Consider the following 12,491-nt stretch of genomic DNA (forward strand, 5'->3'; position numbering starts at 1 on the left):
ATAAAGGACACGTTGATGTAGATATCTTCGTTGCTGCCATTGGTCCTACGTTTCTGGAGAGTCTAGCCAGACCTATTGGGATGCGGGGCTCGAAGGCGTTTATTCCTTGGCGGCAATACCCCCAAACGCAAACCCTCTCCTTATCTGGGTTTTCTTCACCCTTCGAGCAAAATGCGACTCCGTCAAGCCAGACAGTCTGATCTCGCGGCGTTGGCTCTTATCCAGGCGCGAGCCTTCGTGAACGATCCAGTTTTTGCTCACTTTCACCCCTTTCGCCGTCATTATCCCCAAGACTACTATAACTCACTCCTGCAGGCGTTGAAGCTCGCCTTTGTGACCCCGGGCAATGTTATTATGGTTGCCCTGTTGGAGCAGAAGGACCTGGGGTTCCATGATGACAAACATTACCTGGGGTCAAAGCTGGCTGGATTTATCTCCTGCGTTCGGCATGGCCGTCCAAAGGATGTGGATAAGTGGAATCCAGACGACGATGCCAAATGTAAAAGAGGATGAGGACTCTTGTATGTCTAATGCTAATGACTTGCAGGCCTAGAGCGCCAGCTTTATGAGATCGAGACCGGAGCAACCCCCAATCGGGCCGTCTCCACTGGTAATATACAGGACTTCTACGGGAGGGCTTCACTCGTTCTCGGCTCACAGTCCGATTGGGTAGAGTCTCTCATGCTGGCGGTGTTGCCAGAGTACCAACATTTAGGGGTCGCCAAACAATTGATGTTATGGGAGATTGCCGCTGCTGAGGAAGAGGGGGTCGATATTTTCTTTGAGGCGACAGAAGTAAGTGCGCCAATTTATCTTCGCATGGGGGCCAAAGTGTTGGGCACCGTCGAGCTCCAGCAGAAGAAGCAACGATCCGAAATACAGCTAGATGAGGTTGATCTCCCAGCCTGTTCTGTTCCTGTGATGAGACTGCATCCCTCTAAAGTTCAGTGGAAGTTGTGAACACAATTGTCAGATAAAATGGCTATACATGACCATGATCATGTGATTGAAGATGGGCCAAAAAAAGAGGCCCGAATGCACGATCAACATAAGCAAGTCAAGAATCATAGATATCATCAGAATAATCAATATCTTCAAGAAGAGCCCAAAAGGCTCTAGACTTGATCATTTTAAGACATTTTATGAGTTGTATCCTATCTCTTATTCGGAGCTGACCGAATATCTGACAGCAAATCAGTATAAAGTCAGGTGAAGAGTTGATCCATTTTCATTATTGAATACATCTTTCCTGATTCTGAAATAGCGGTAATTTTGATTGATAGATGTATCAATACTTAAACTCAAGTGTCTGTCTCCCTGGTGAGTTTTCATAGTAGCAGATTGGCTGAAATTCGACTGGCGAACTGGGGTAGCGGAGGTTAAAAACCAGACCTCTTAAAAATGGTATTTCAATTTAGAATTCTATATTAGTTAATGCTTTATAAATGAAATTAAATCTAAAATATATATTTTTATTATATAAGGAATTTTAAATTGAAAATTACATAGCTAATACAGGACAAACATAAAATACTATTTTAGAGCAATTTGAGTGTATGTTATAAAGTAAGCTAACTGTATTAGTGAATACAGTGTTGTATTTTTATACTATAAACCCTAATTACGCTACATCTTGTTGTAGAATATTTATGTATATAATGTTAAGTATAATGTACTTTAACCTCGTAGTGTATCTTTTAACCGTTACAATTAACCTTACCTCCCCGTTTGCCACTCTAATCACAGGCCTTTCTTCCTTTCTGCTGGCATCAAAGTGAGACCATGGTGAGATGTTCACGGCTTCGTTAAATCCGTCTATCCTTATGCAGGTTTTAGACTGTTACCGCATCAAGGGGTGGCATCGCTGGTCGACACGATAAAGGCGGAGAAAAATTAAGTAATTCGTTTCAAAGAGTTGGAGGAGCAAATACGTGATGTTATTGACCAACAGCTGAAGCTCCGTGGCGGGTGGGTGTATCTATTTCTAGAACAATAATACTACATATGTAGTTCGTACCCTGACTATTTTACGGAACTCTAAACGTCATACTGGAACTGAAATTAGTGAGGTGGCAGGTTAATAAGACCATTGTCGTACCTAGAGTGGCAAACGGGAGGGGAGGTGAGGTTAATGCGGGGAGGTTAATCCACTCTAGTCGTACCAGAGTTAAAGGGTATATGTACATGCCTTGAAGGATAAACGGTACCGGTAGAATGTGGTTAAGGTATGTAGGAGCCTGTCACGAGCAAGTTAGCGAAAGTGAAGGGAAGAATGCAGGCATGGCTGGGACTTTTTGAGGTTCCTCAGTAAGCAGAAGGTTGATCAGGCCACGGCCACACGCATACAAGGATCCTAGGGCAATAAGGAGAAATATTGTCCTCTTTAAAGGCCCAATATCTATTTGACTAGATATATCAGTATCATAGGTTTGACATTGAACTGACATTTTATATGCGTAGCAGACCCCTGAAAAAGGGCCGGACCCTACCTCAAAGTAGATGCGACCCACATTCCTTAGTTGCCGACGGGTCTCTCGTTTTCAATCTGCTGAGGAGCTTTAGTCATGATACCAGAGAGGTGGAGTACGAGACAGCTGTTTGGCAAAGAGCAACCACATAGTAGTGGTAGTAGGCTGTAAAGTTCTTATTGGGTTTAATTCAAAATATCAGATGGTAAAGGTTCCCTCGCGATGATGCATTTATACTTGCCACTACTCAGGGCATACCTCATTAGTTAGGATCAAATGTAAGTATTGAATATTACCACTAAACCGCTGCTAAACAGGCTTCTTGACCGCAGTTTGCTGAGTGGTGTTTGCGCGCCCTTAATTTCCTATATGTTTACCTCGCTGGAGGCACTGCGGCTAGATAAGCGACCATCGCACAATTTAGCATGCCACAATGCACCCACTCCCGTTCTAAGTTCGTGTTGATCGTGGCAGTAAATTCGTAGTTCACCCGTCTGAGCCGTGACTCTTTCCAGCAGCCAATAACGCTGGTTTAAGCCTCGAGATGCTCTTATCGCTGCTTCCTCAGATGCGGTTCTACAATGCCCGGCTAATTGTTACTGAGAGTCTGAATGTTACTAACCAATGCCAGAAGATGCAATCACCAGGAGAGAGAATGTCTGTGCAAACCCACGTGGTAGTTTCCATTCTGGTGCTACCAACGATATTCAGGACTGGGCCAAGCGAGAGGCTTCATTCCAAGAGTTGCGGTCCCCTCAGCCTAACCAAGATGGGATACGAACAGGCCTGGCTATATAAGCTACATCAGAACCCTTTATAAATCTTGCGTCCTACGCCACTATCCCTTTGCCATCCTAGTCCTCAATAGCTCCTCTCAATCTACCGCCATTCACTATGCGTTTCTGCTTTGTTCTACAGACCTTGATGTCCGGCTTCATGGCCGCCTCCCTCGTTATGGCCAGCGACTCCGGATTGGACGTGACTCTCAGCCAAGTGAACAACACGCGCATCAAGGCGGTGGTTAAGAACGTTGGCAAGGAGGAGGTCACCTTTTCTCACCTTAATTTCTTCGGTGATGCAGCTCCCGTCAAGAAGGTGGCTGTATTCCGCAATGGTATGCCTCCACACATTCCAACCTGCACACTCCCTTGCATGAACTAATTCACAGAGACACCGAGATTGAATTCCAGGGCATCCGACGGCGCGTTAAGACCCATAACCTATCAGAAGACGCGTTGACCACCCTTGCCCCCGGCGCCACCTTCGAAGATGAATTTGACACTGCGTCAACCTGCGATCTCACCAAAGGGGGCAGCGTTACAATAAGCTCCTCCGGTATCGTATCTACCGTCAAGAACAGCAGCTTTAACGGGCATATCCCTTTCACCTCCAACAAGCTTACTATCGATGTCGACGCTGCAGCGGCTGCTTTAGTAACCAAGGCTGTCAGGCTTCTGAACCGTCGTACTATGCTCACAGACTGTTTAGGATCTCGTCTACCCACCATGATGACAGCATTGAGTAATACTGTCTCCCTTGCCAATGCTGCCGCTGAGGCTGCCACCTCAGGTTCTGCCTCGCGATTCCTGGAATACTTTAAGACAAACTCTAGCGAGGCGCGCAGTACTGTAGCAGCACGGTTAAGTGCTGTCGCCAACGAGGCAAACTCAACTTCATCCGGCCGTACCTCGTACTACTGCGCCGATCTATTCGGATACTGTAGCCCGAACGTACTGGCATATACCATTCCCTCCTACAATATTATTGCCAACTGCGATATCTACTATACCGCGCTGTCGGCGTTGACGGGAAGCTGCCATGCTCAGGACCAGGCCACCACCTCACTACACGAGTTTACCCATGCTCCGGGAGTCTATAGCCCTGGCACAGAAGACTACGCTTATGGATACGAGGCCGCTACTGCGTTGAATGCCAGTCAGGCCTTGCTCAATGCGGACACTTATGCGTTGTTTGCGAATGGTGAGCTGTCTTGCTTCGTACATATGTAATGTGTGATAGGATGCTGACTATGGTAGCCGTGTACCTGAACTGCTAGATCAAGAAACTGAGCCATAATTCAAATGGAGAAAATGTGCGGAGATTCGTAGGTGCATTCGCCAGGTGTTTGTGGGCCGGGGACATGTTTGAGGATCTTTCTCTTCCTGGAATGTATAACCAATTCTCTCTAGTTCAAGTATTGGTGAAGAAAGACGAAAAATGCCAAAAGTGTGCTGCAGTGCTTTAAGTATATTGTGTAATTAGGTTTGTCAGGCCGTCCATCGTGTGCGGCCAAATGGCGCTATGTCCATGTAATAAATAAGTTACCTGCAATACTTCGGCGACTCCAACGATGGGAACTTGAGTAGTGTTAATCGAAGGTATTGAAAGGCCAACAAGGCATATTCTCTAGTCGTTGAGTGTGGCTATTAACCAATCAGGTACCAGTTGAAATATACCAGCAGTGTAATAGTCCGCATCCTTACAGATATGACAGGGACACTATAAAAATCAGCCCGTCTTCCTCAAAAAATACGATGCTTGTTAACGCAAGCTGCTTGCTATTTGAATGTGAAGACAAGTGTAGCGGTTCGATTGCTTCGCACTGTGTACTGGAAGCTATTCAAAAGCGTATCTCCTCGTCAAGTTACCCCCGTCCACTGCCTTTTTACCATTAATATTCAAGAACTACATTGTACGTCAGGGTTCCAGACGTTCCGTCATCAATCCGATGATTAGGGGGATCTCCGAATGCGTGCTTAAGAGTAATTCAAACTGTGATCCTTCGCACCCTGGAGATTGATATGTTCTAGCCTGTCATGGCGACAGCAGTGGCACTGACGGAGCACTTGCCCGCAATCAGTGGCGGGTTTCAAGGTAGACTTGTAGCTTCTTTACTCACCTCCTGAATCTCTCCTCCTCTGACTTCCCTCTTGCTGATAATAATGTCCAGTCTTTGCATGCGAGTTTAGTATGGGGATACTGGGGCCTTTAGCTTGTGCTCTATCTCCATCTACTATCTTCTGTTGTCTATCCTTCTGGGGCGCGGATTCTTTGGCGATGGCATCGTCTACGTGCATCCCGGGTTAACTCGTCCAACCTGGATGTTACATGTGCGGTGGTGGACATATATTTTGCAGCGAGAAGCCTGTCTGGGGTATGGAACTAGCTACGTTCACAGGTATAGACGGGAATCAGTTTCTGTTTGGTTCTTTATCCCGGCCTGCTGTCTGTTATCGATTATTTGACATGATAAGACTCCCTGTCCGTTCTACCATGAGTGACTCAATGTGTATTCCCTCCTGGGTGCAGAATGTATACGTAATATCCAACCTGGCCGCAGACTGTCCCCTTGGGATATGTGTATAAGACAATGCCTCGATCCTCTGCCATACAGGAATTTGTTCCATGTACTGTACCATTTGCTCTTCCCCAGCCGAACCCTCTTCAATTTCGATAACCCGCTCAACCACCCTAGCGGTAGAGAAGCTATCCCAAGTCGCCTCCCGTATTAGTTGCCGTCGCAAAATACTCAAGACCTCACGACGGACACTAGGATGCCGGCACTTGGCCCCAATTATGTAAAGAACGGGGATAAATCCGATCTCTGGCGTAAAAGTCGACCTTGACGACCCCGAATACTGCTGATGCGCCGCCGCTACCTCGCGCGCCAATACGACACATTGCTGGAACTGGGGCAGGAAATTGTCATAGTCCATTTCTCTGCCTGGTCCGTAACCACTGAGGAGAGTCCATGCGATAGTATGTTGTAAGCGCAGGAGTGATACGAGTGGGTCCGTTTCAAAGTCTGACTCAGAGGAACTGCCTTGTTGCAGGAGGTTTTCGAAGAGACTCGACCACGTTTCCAACTGCCCGAGAACGATGTCCTTGAGTGAAGAAGGTAACTGCGGCATCGTACCTGTCGGGGACATTTGTTGCTCTGTGTTGCGCAGCCTCATTACCTGAGCGATGAGAATCTGGAGGTGGTCGGCAGCTTGGTCGAGTGACCAAAACGTACTGTCGAAGAGTGCAAGATGGGACATGAATGTCTCTTGGATGTTGGCTGGAGTCCAGTCGACCAGAAACATGACGGCCTGCATGTCAAGACGGCGAATCTGTTTTGCGACCAGGCAGATAATCGCGTGAACCCCCGAGGATTGGGCATAGTCGTAGGTACAGTTGTTCAATGTAGCGTTGTCGATGTTGCGTGAGAGCGCCACACCTCCGCGCAGGTGTTTCACTGCTTGTACGTCGTCACCCGCCAGATGGTCAAAGCACGTAAAGAGATAACAGACCAAAAGCGTGACAGCTGTTATTTCGGCGCTGTCACCACTTTCCGGGTTCAGCAGAAGTTGAATGGCGCGGTTATAGTGAAGCAAAGGAGCCTTATCCAGTAGCCGGTCTTTCAAGGAAGGCGGTTGATACACCCGACCGTTAGAATGACGATCCAGGTAGTTTCGGTGAATTAAAGCTAGAGCAATGGCAGCATGCCGTACTGCTGGCACTGTTTGGGAGAAGAACATGAGAGTGTTCCGCCATGGTTCGCAAGGGCGGTATTCATTCAGGTGCTTGATCGAAATATCCTTGAAAAAGCACATTGCCTCTGCCTGGGTTGACCTAGTCACGGGTAAGATCATAAAGGATCCGAGATTTTGCAAAGTGAGGCCATGGTATTTCGAGTGCCATTGCTTTGACTCGTACGCACTGATCGTGGTACAGGGGTGGTAACTGTCGCAGCTATCTGCTCTGTCGGCGATCTCCTTGTGATAATGTGTTGATTCAATCTCAGTCTTCTCGGTCTTGAATGCGAGGTGCATTTCACTATAGCCATCGCAGGTGCGGCCAGTAGAACGGCATTTCAAGCATGAGGGCCGAGATAGATCGCATTTAACTCGTCTTATCCTGAGGGATGTCAATTTCGAAGTCTTTGAACCCAATTGATCGCTCTGTAGCAATACGGAAAGTCAGACATACTTGCAGGTCTTACAGCCTAGTCTTGACTTTGGAGCGAACTTGCGAGGCTTTCTTCTCCAGGCTTGATTGCCCGTCTTGGTGTTCTTGTTTTTCATCCCATCCATCACGGTGATGTGAGCTGTCTAAGATTTGCAGTCCGCACCGTTTCAGGTAGAGGACAATTTCGAGGCCACCACGACCCGTAAGCCACCACCCGCACACATTGGCTTCGAAAGGGAGCTTACGGGGTGCCGATGAAAGTTCAAGATGACGATCTGTTCGTCGGCTCGCATGCCAGTGAGGTTGTCATCGCCACATCCTTTGAGGTGGACAGTGGAGTGGGAAAAGGTGGACGGTACGGAGTACAAAAAACGAAGCTTGTGGTAAGACTAGGCTTGATAGGCCGGTTCATAAAAGCGGGGGCGCTTTAAAAGGAGTGTTCAAAGTGATGATGAAGGATTGGATAAGGCATTAAATCATACTAAATAGAGTCTAGTGCGTTTCACGAGAATTATTGATTGGCTAGTTCGTACATGCGGGACCTAGAAAGAAATTTGATCGGCATGAATCTTACTTGCTTGCTAGAGGCTAGTTAATGCATATCGTGATAAGTACTGATTGGTTAGCTCGTACAACTGGGGCACCAAGGAAGGCGAGCCTGTTCCTCTTGAACTATTTAGGATAAGGAGGGGACTACATAAGTAGTCATCGTTGTGGGTTGGTGGACTAAGAATGCAAGTATCCATACAGACAAGAGCATATATCTCAATTGAAACGTGGAGTAAAGCCCTGGACCCACCACTACACTTACAGGGGTAGGATCCTGCTCCCCGCACCCGCCGTACTTGGTTATACTTGTGGTGACCAAAAAAGTATTGATTGGCTGGTTCGTACAAGTGGAACGGAAAGCGATTGTGCGCAAGAAGAGGTATTGTGAGTTGATGGGAAGAATGCAGCTGCCTATTGAAACCGCCAGACTTGATACTACTATCTAAGGAAATTCAACTGGAATAAATAGTTCCCAGATATCGCAATTGTGTTGGCTCTTGCAAGCAACTGAACGGAAAGATCAATGAGAGCCTCCAGGGATTACAATGAACCGACTCGTGAATGCGCTTATCCTTTTCATGAGCTTGGGATTGAAAGCCCACAGTTTGCATGATCGGGGCATGGCCTATGGATTTGACAATGTGAGTCCGGGACCCTACGGTCCCACATTGCCCAAGGGTTTCAAGCTTTCTGACGAGCCATCTAGATTGAGCCATCAGCCAACCTCACATGGACTCCATGTTTCGATGCCTTTAATTGCTCTAGACTGCAAGTTCCTTTGGATTATTCAAACAGAAGTCTTGGCACGACGTCGATTGCCTTCATCAAGCTGGCTGGCAAAAATGCAACCGTCGAGTCTCCAAGCCTTGTACTCAACCCCGGTAAGATCTCAATTCTTTCAATCATGCAACGTTGTCTGAACTTCATTTGACTGGACTGACACTTCGTTAGGCGGTCCGGGTGGTTCTGGTGTCGACCTACTTCTCACATACCAGAATCTCATCGGGCAGATGTTTGGAGAGCAGTACAACTTCATCTCCTTTGACCCTCGCGGTGTGAACAACAGTGGCTTGCATCTCGACTGCTTCTCGGAGGACGCAAAAGCAAGATCGGCTTTCTATCGACTGCACAGAACAGGCGCCACCAATATCTCATCAACATCGCTTGAGGAACAGTACTATTCAAGCTCCATCTACGGCGAGTGGTGCAACAATGCTGTCGAGAACAAGTCACCCTATTCATATTATGTAACTACGCCAGCAGTTGCCCATGATTTGCTCACATTTACCGAAGCTGAGGCTGAGTTGGCCGGTCAGTCACCATCAAACGCCAAATTGTGGTGCTATAGCATCAGTTACGGCACTGTCATCGGCAGCACTTTCGCTTCCCTGTTTCCTGACCGCGTTGGGAGAATGATACTCGATGGTGTTCTGAACGCAGAGCAATATTATAATAACTATTTGACGGACAATGTTGATCAAATGGACGAGGCCATGGAAACATTCTCGACCTTCTGCTATTCCGCAGGGCCCGAAAAATGCTCATTTTGGGGGCCCACACCGGCTAACATCTCGGCAAGAATGGATGGCATCATCCGTCAGTTTCAGAATTATCCAGTCCCACTAAGCGGCGTCGGAGATCCAGACCTACCGACAATGGTCACCTATTCAGACCTGAAGACTCTTTTTCTTAACACACTCTACACCCCACTGGCAGGGTTTCCAAGCATGGCCGACGTCCTACACCAGGCCGAGTGTGGGGATGTGTCTGCTCTTGCGGGCATGTATGACCAGTCAAACTCTATAACCGATGCCCGTCTCGCCATTACATGCACTGATTCGTATCGGAGGAACAGGCTTACTACCATAGAAGAGTTCAAGAGTTGGGCGGAGTACACGATTTTCAAGAGCAAGTATATCGGTGATATCTACCCCATCTTCCTGGAAGGTATCTTATGCCGATCATTCCGACCGCAGTTGCCTGATAGCATGGTAGTTCAAGGTAATCAACACTCCTTTTGTCTCTCTCTCTCTTTTTCGGCATTCTAAAACCATCGTCTTCGGCAAAATGAGTGACCATCTGCGTTGGAAACGAAGTCTAACCAGGTTTGATGCAGACGAAATAAGTGCACTAAACATGCCTACGTCCTTCCCGATCCTCTTTGCGAGTAATACCATCGACCCTATCACGCCGTTGGAATCGTACGTTTTGGCCAAATCGTATCGACATTGGGCATATTACTAGCTGACATTATCTTGCCGTAGAGCGCGCAAGATGTCTTCTCGGTTTGCCGGATCGGTACTTTTAATGCAAGAAGCCGTTGGTGTAAGTTGTTATAAATTCTCAATCATACAGCCATCTCGACCAAGAGTCTAGGCTTACTCGCGGGATGTTTCTTTTGAATTCAGCATACGGTCATCGGCCAGGGGGCGTCAAACTGTTACTTTGGACATATTCAGGCATACCTCCAAGGCACAGTTCCATCGTCCAACACTACATGCTCCCGACAGTATATTCCTTTCATAGATGCCTCCCCCCTTTAACGATTGTCAAAGCCATGGGAGAAAAGTTCGGTCAATTTCAGGAAAGATCTAACCAGTGCAAACTAAGTGCTGAATTGTCAAAGTATGTGGCTCATATACACTCATTCCAAGATAACCTTTTCATATCTGTTGTTGATTCTTACGCTCTTTTTAATCTTTTGTTATTAGACTGTGTATTATTCTGTTCTCCCTTCTCATGAAATGTGGGTGATCTATCTGACCCTACAATTATCCCTGTACTATTTTCTTTTGTGATTTCTCCCTATGCGTCCATGACCTTGGCTGCCTCCTATGTAAATCTGCATAGCGGAAGGCTGTACTGCCGGATTCGAAAACAGATTTTCCCTAGGTCTCATTCATCCACTAGGGACTTGTCCTTATCTAGAAATTTCTCGATATGTTTGGAAATCCGGCAAGTACAGTTACTTGACTCCCGCACCAGAGCACTTGTTTGACTCGATCCGAATGATGCGGGGATGCGCTATACATAACAAGCGCGTATTAAAGTTAAGGATAAAATAAAGCGCTCAGAATATCAAAATCAACACCTAAACAAAACACGCCGTTTTGACACGTCAATAAATCAAGAAAGGCCTCCTAAGGCCCCAGGAACCGCTATGGAGGTCCCAAACCTCCATGGTGGTGGCCTACCAAGCGCGTCGAGGTGGATGACCCTGAGCGGGATACCACCACCACCAACACCAGCACCGATGTATTGAGGGACCCCTAAGGCCCTGAGGATGCCTGCGAATCTGGAACAGGACCTAAACAACAGCGAATCCAGCAGAGCCCTAAGGAGGACCAGTTCTAGGAGTAGCTAGAGCACACGAAGCACCTAGAGTATCCAAAAACAAGAGAGAAGAAACCGGATATAGCTGGGCCTGAACCGGAATTAAAGATAAATTCTATACAAGCAATGTCAAGTCCTGGTAGAATACTAGAGAATCAGAAGTAGATTTCTAAAGACAGAGAAGAGTTGATTTATCTATTATCAACATTTTCCCTTCTTACTCTACTCTATATTTTATTATTTATATCTTTTAATCCATTCCTATCTTTGATTTTCATTATTTTCATTATACTATCTATAACAATCAAAACATTCCATTATTTGTCTAATATACTAGAAATAAGGAGGTACTAGGCAAGTGTAGAATTTGGCCAGAACTACCAGGTTCCATTCTAATGCCTATGCCTATGCAAGAAAAGCAGCTGCTACCTAAAATGCCTTACCTTAGCATAGGCGGTTTGGTACCTGCCATGAACCGACCTTGAGATACAGCTCTTAAGCCTTCCAAAAATGCTAGAAAATATTACTTAGCTGGTCACCATAATACAAATGGCTCTGACAGTTAATCGAGCAAGTAATAAGTATATGCATTAATATTAACCAAGTAGGGGGAAAACAGGTGTTGAAAACAAAAGAGCGTAAAATCACATAATGGAAGAAACTTAAAAAAAAGTAAAACAAATACTCTCTACTCAAGCCCTACACCTCGTTTGTATTATTTCAAAGTCCAATAGCTGAGGAGTCTGCTATGATTATATTTGTCTTCGAACATCGCATAGTTTACCGATTACGATTAAATCGGCGAGAACAAGAAGAATCGCTGCCCCTGTGTTAACCCAGGAAAAAATTAGCAGCTTTAATTTAGGGATCAATTTCTGCAGATTTTAAAGTGCAGCATCGCTTGAGGAAATACTGGCGGATGCTTATCAGGTGAGTCCTGCCGGCAGAATCATGGCAAGTTTTACTTATTGCGGAGTGGCACTAATAGTCGCCCGTACAAGGCGTCCTTTTAGGTTAAGAGTGAAAGGTGGGGATGGTACTAAGGACGGGACGGGGCGAATCGCCCGATGCGCAAAAGAGATTGGGCTGGAAGCCTTACCGTGGTTGATCACCTGATGCACGGCCCCACCTGATGCACGAATTTCAACATAACGTCAACAACAAAACCGAAGCTTTTCAACCATATACAAC

General features: G+C 46.5%; 4 protein-coding genes across 4 annotated transcripts; 3 read left to right on the forward strand and 1 right to left on the reverse strand.

Moving 5' to 3' along the window:
* Window positions 1-171: 171 nt before the first annotated feature.
* Window positions 172-960, forward strand: BDW43DRAFT_313204 (GNAT family N-acetyltransferase; the record flags this gene model as incomplete). The annotated part of the gene is made up of 2 exons (XM_032047542.1): window positions 172-499; window positions 548-960. The coding sequence occupies 2 exons, from the start codon at window positions 172-174 to the stop codon at window positions 958-960; spliced, it is 741 nt and encodes a 246-aa protein (XP_031898232.1).
* A 2,395-nt stretch (window positions 961-3,355) lies between these two features.
* On the forward strand, window positions 3,356-4,528 carry BDW43DRAFT_320830 (Deuterolysin metalloprotease family-domain-containing protein). Its single transcript, XM_032049179.1, has 3 exons — window positions 3,356-3,582; window positions 3,639-4,448; window positions 4,505-4,528. Exons 1-3 carry the CDS (start codon window positions 3,363-3,365, stop codon window positions 4,522-4,524), a joined length of 1,050 nt encoding a protein of 349 aa, XP_031898233.1. The 5' UTR covers window positions 3,356-3,362; the 3' UTR covers window positions 4,525-4,528.
* A 1,170-nt stretch (window positions 4,529-5,698) lies between these two features.
* BDW43DRAFT_301828 (Zn(II)2Cys6 transcription factor) lies at window positions 5,699-7,543 on the reverse strand (the record flags this gene model as incomplete). The annotated part of the gene is made up of 2 exons (XM_032045118.1): window positions 5,699-7,367; window positions 7,440-7,543. 2 exons carry the CDS (start codon window positions 7,541-7,543, stop codon window positions 5,699-5,701), a joined length of 1,773 nt encoding a protein of 590 aa, XP_031898234.1.
* An 882-nt stretch (window positions 7,544-8,425) lies between these two features.
* BDW43DRAFT_320832 (uncharacterized protein) lies at window positions 8,426-10,510 on the forward strand (the record flags this gene model as incomplete). The annotated part of the gene is made up of 6 exons (XM_032049180.1): window positions 8,426-8,608; window positions 8,674-8,848; window positions 8,919-9,968; window positions 10,084-10,168; window positions 10,232-10,292; window positions 10,376-10,510. Exons 1-6 carry the CDS (start codon window positions 8,513-8,515, stop codon window positions 10,508-10,510), a joined length of 1,602 nt encoding a protein of 533 aa, XP_031898235.1. The 5' UTR covers window positions 8,426-8,512.
* Between the last annotated feature and the right edge of the window lie 1,981 nt (window positions 10,511-12,491).

This window comes from Aspergillus alliaceus (genome assembly GCF_009176365.1).
Source record: "Aspergillus alliaceus strain CBS 536.65 unplaced genomic scaffold BDW43scaffold_35, whole genome shotgun sequence".
Lineage (NCBI taxonomy): Eukaryota > Fungi > Ascomycota > Eurotiomycetes > Eurotiales > Aspergillaceae > Aspergillus > Aspergillus alliaceus.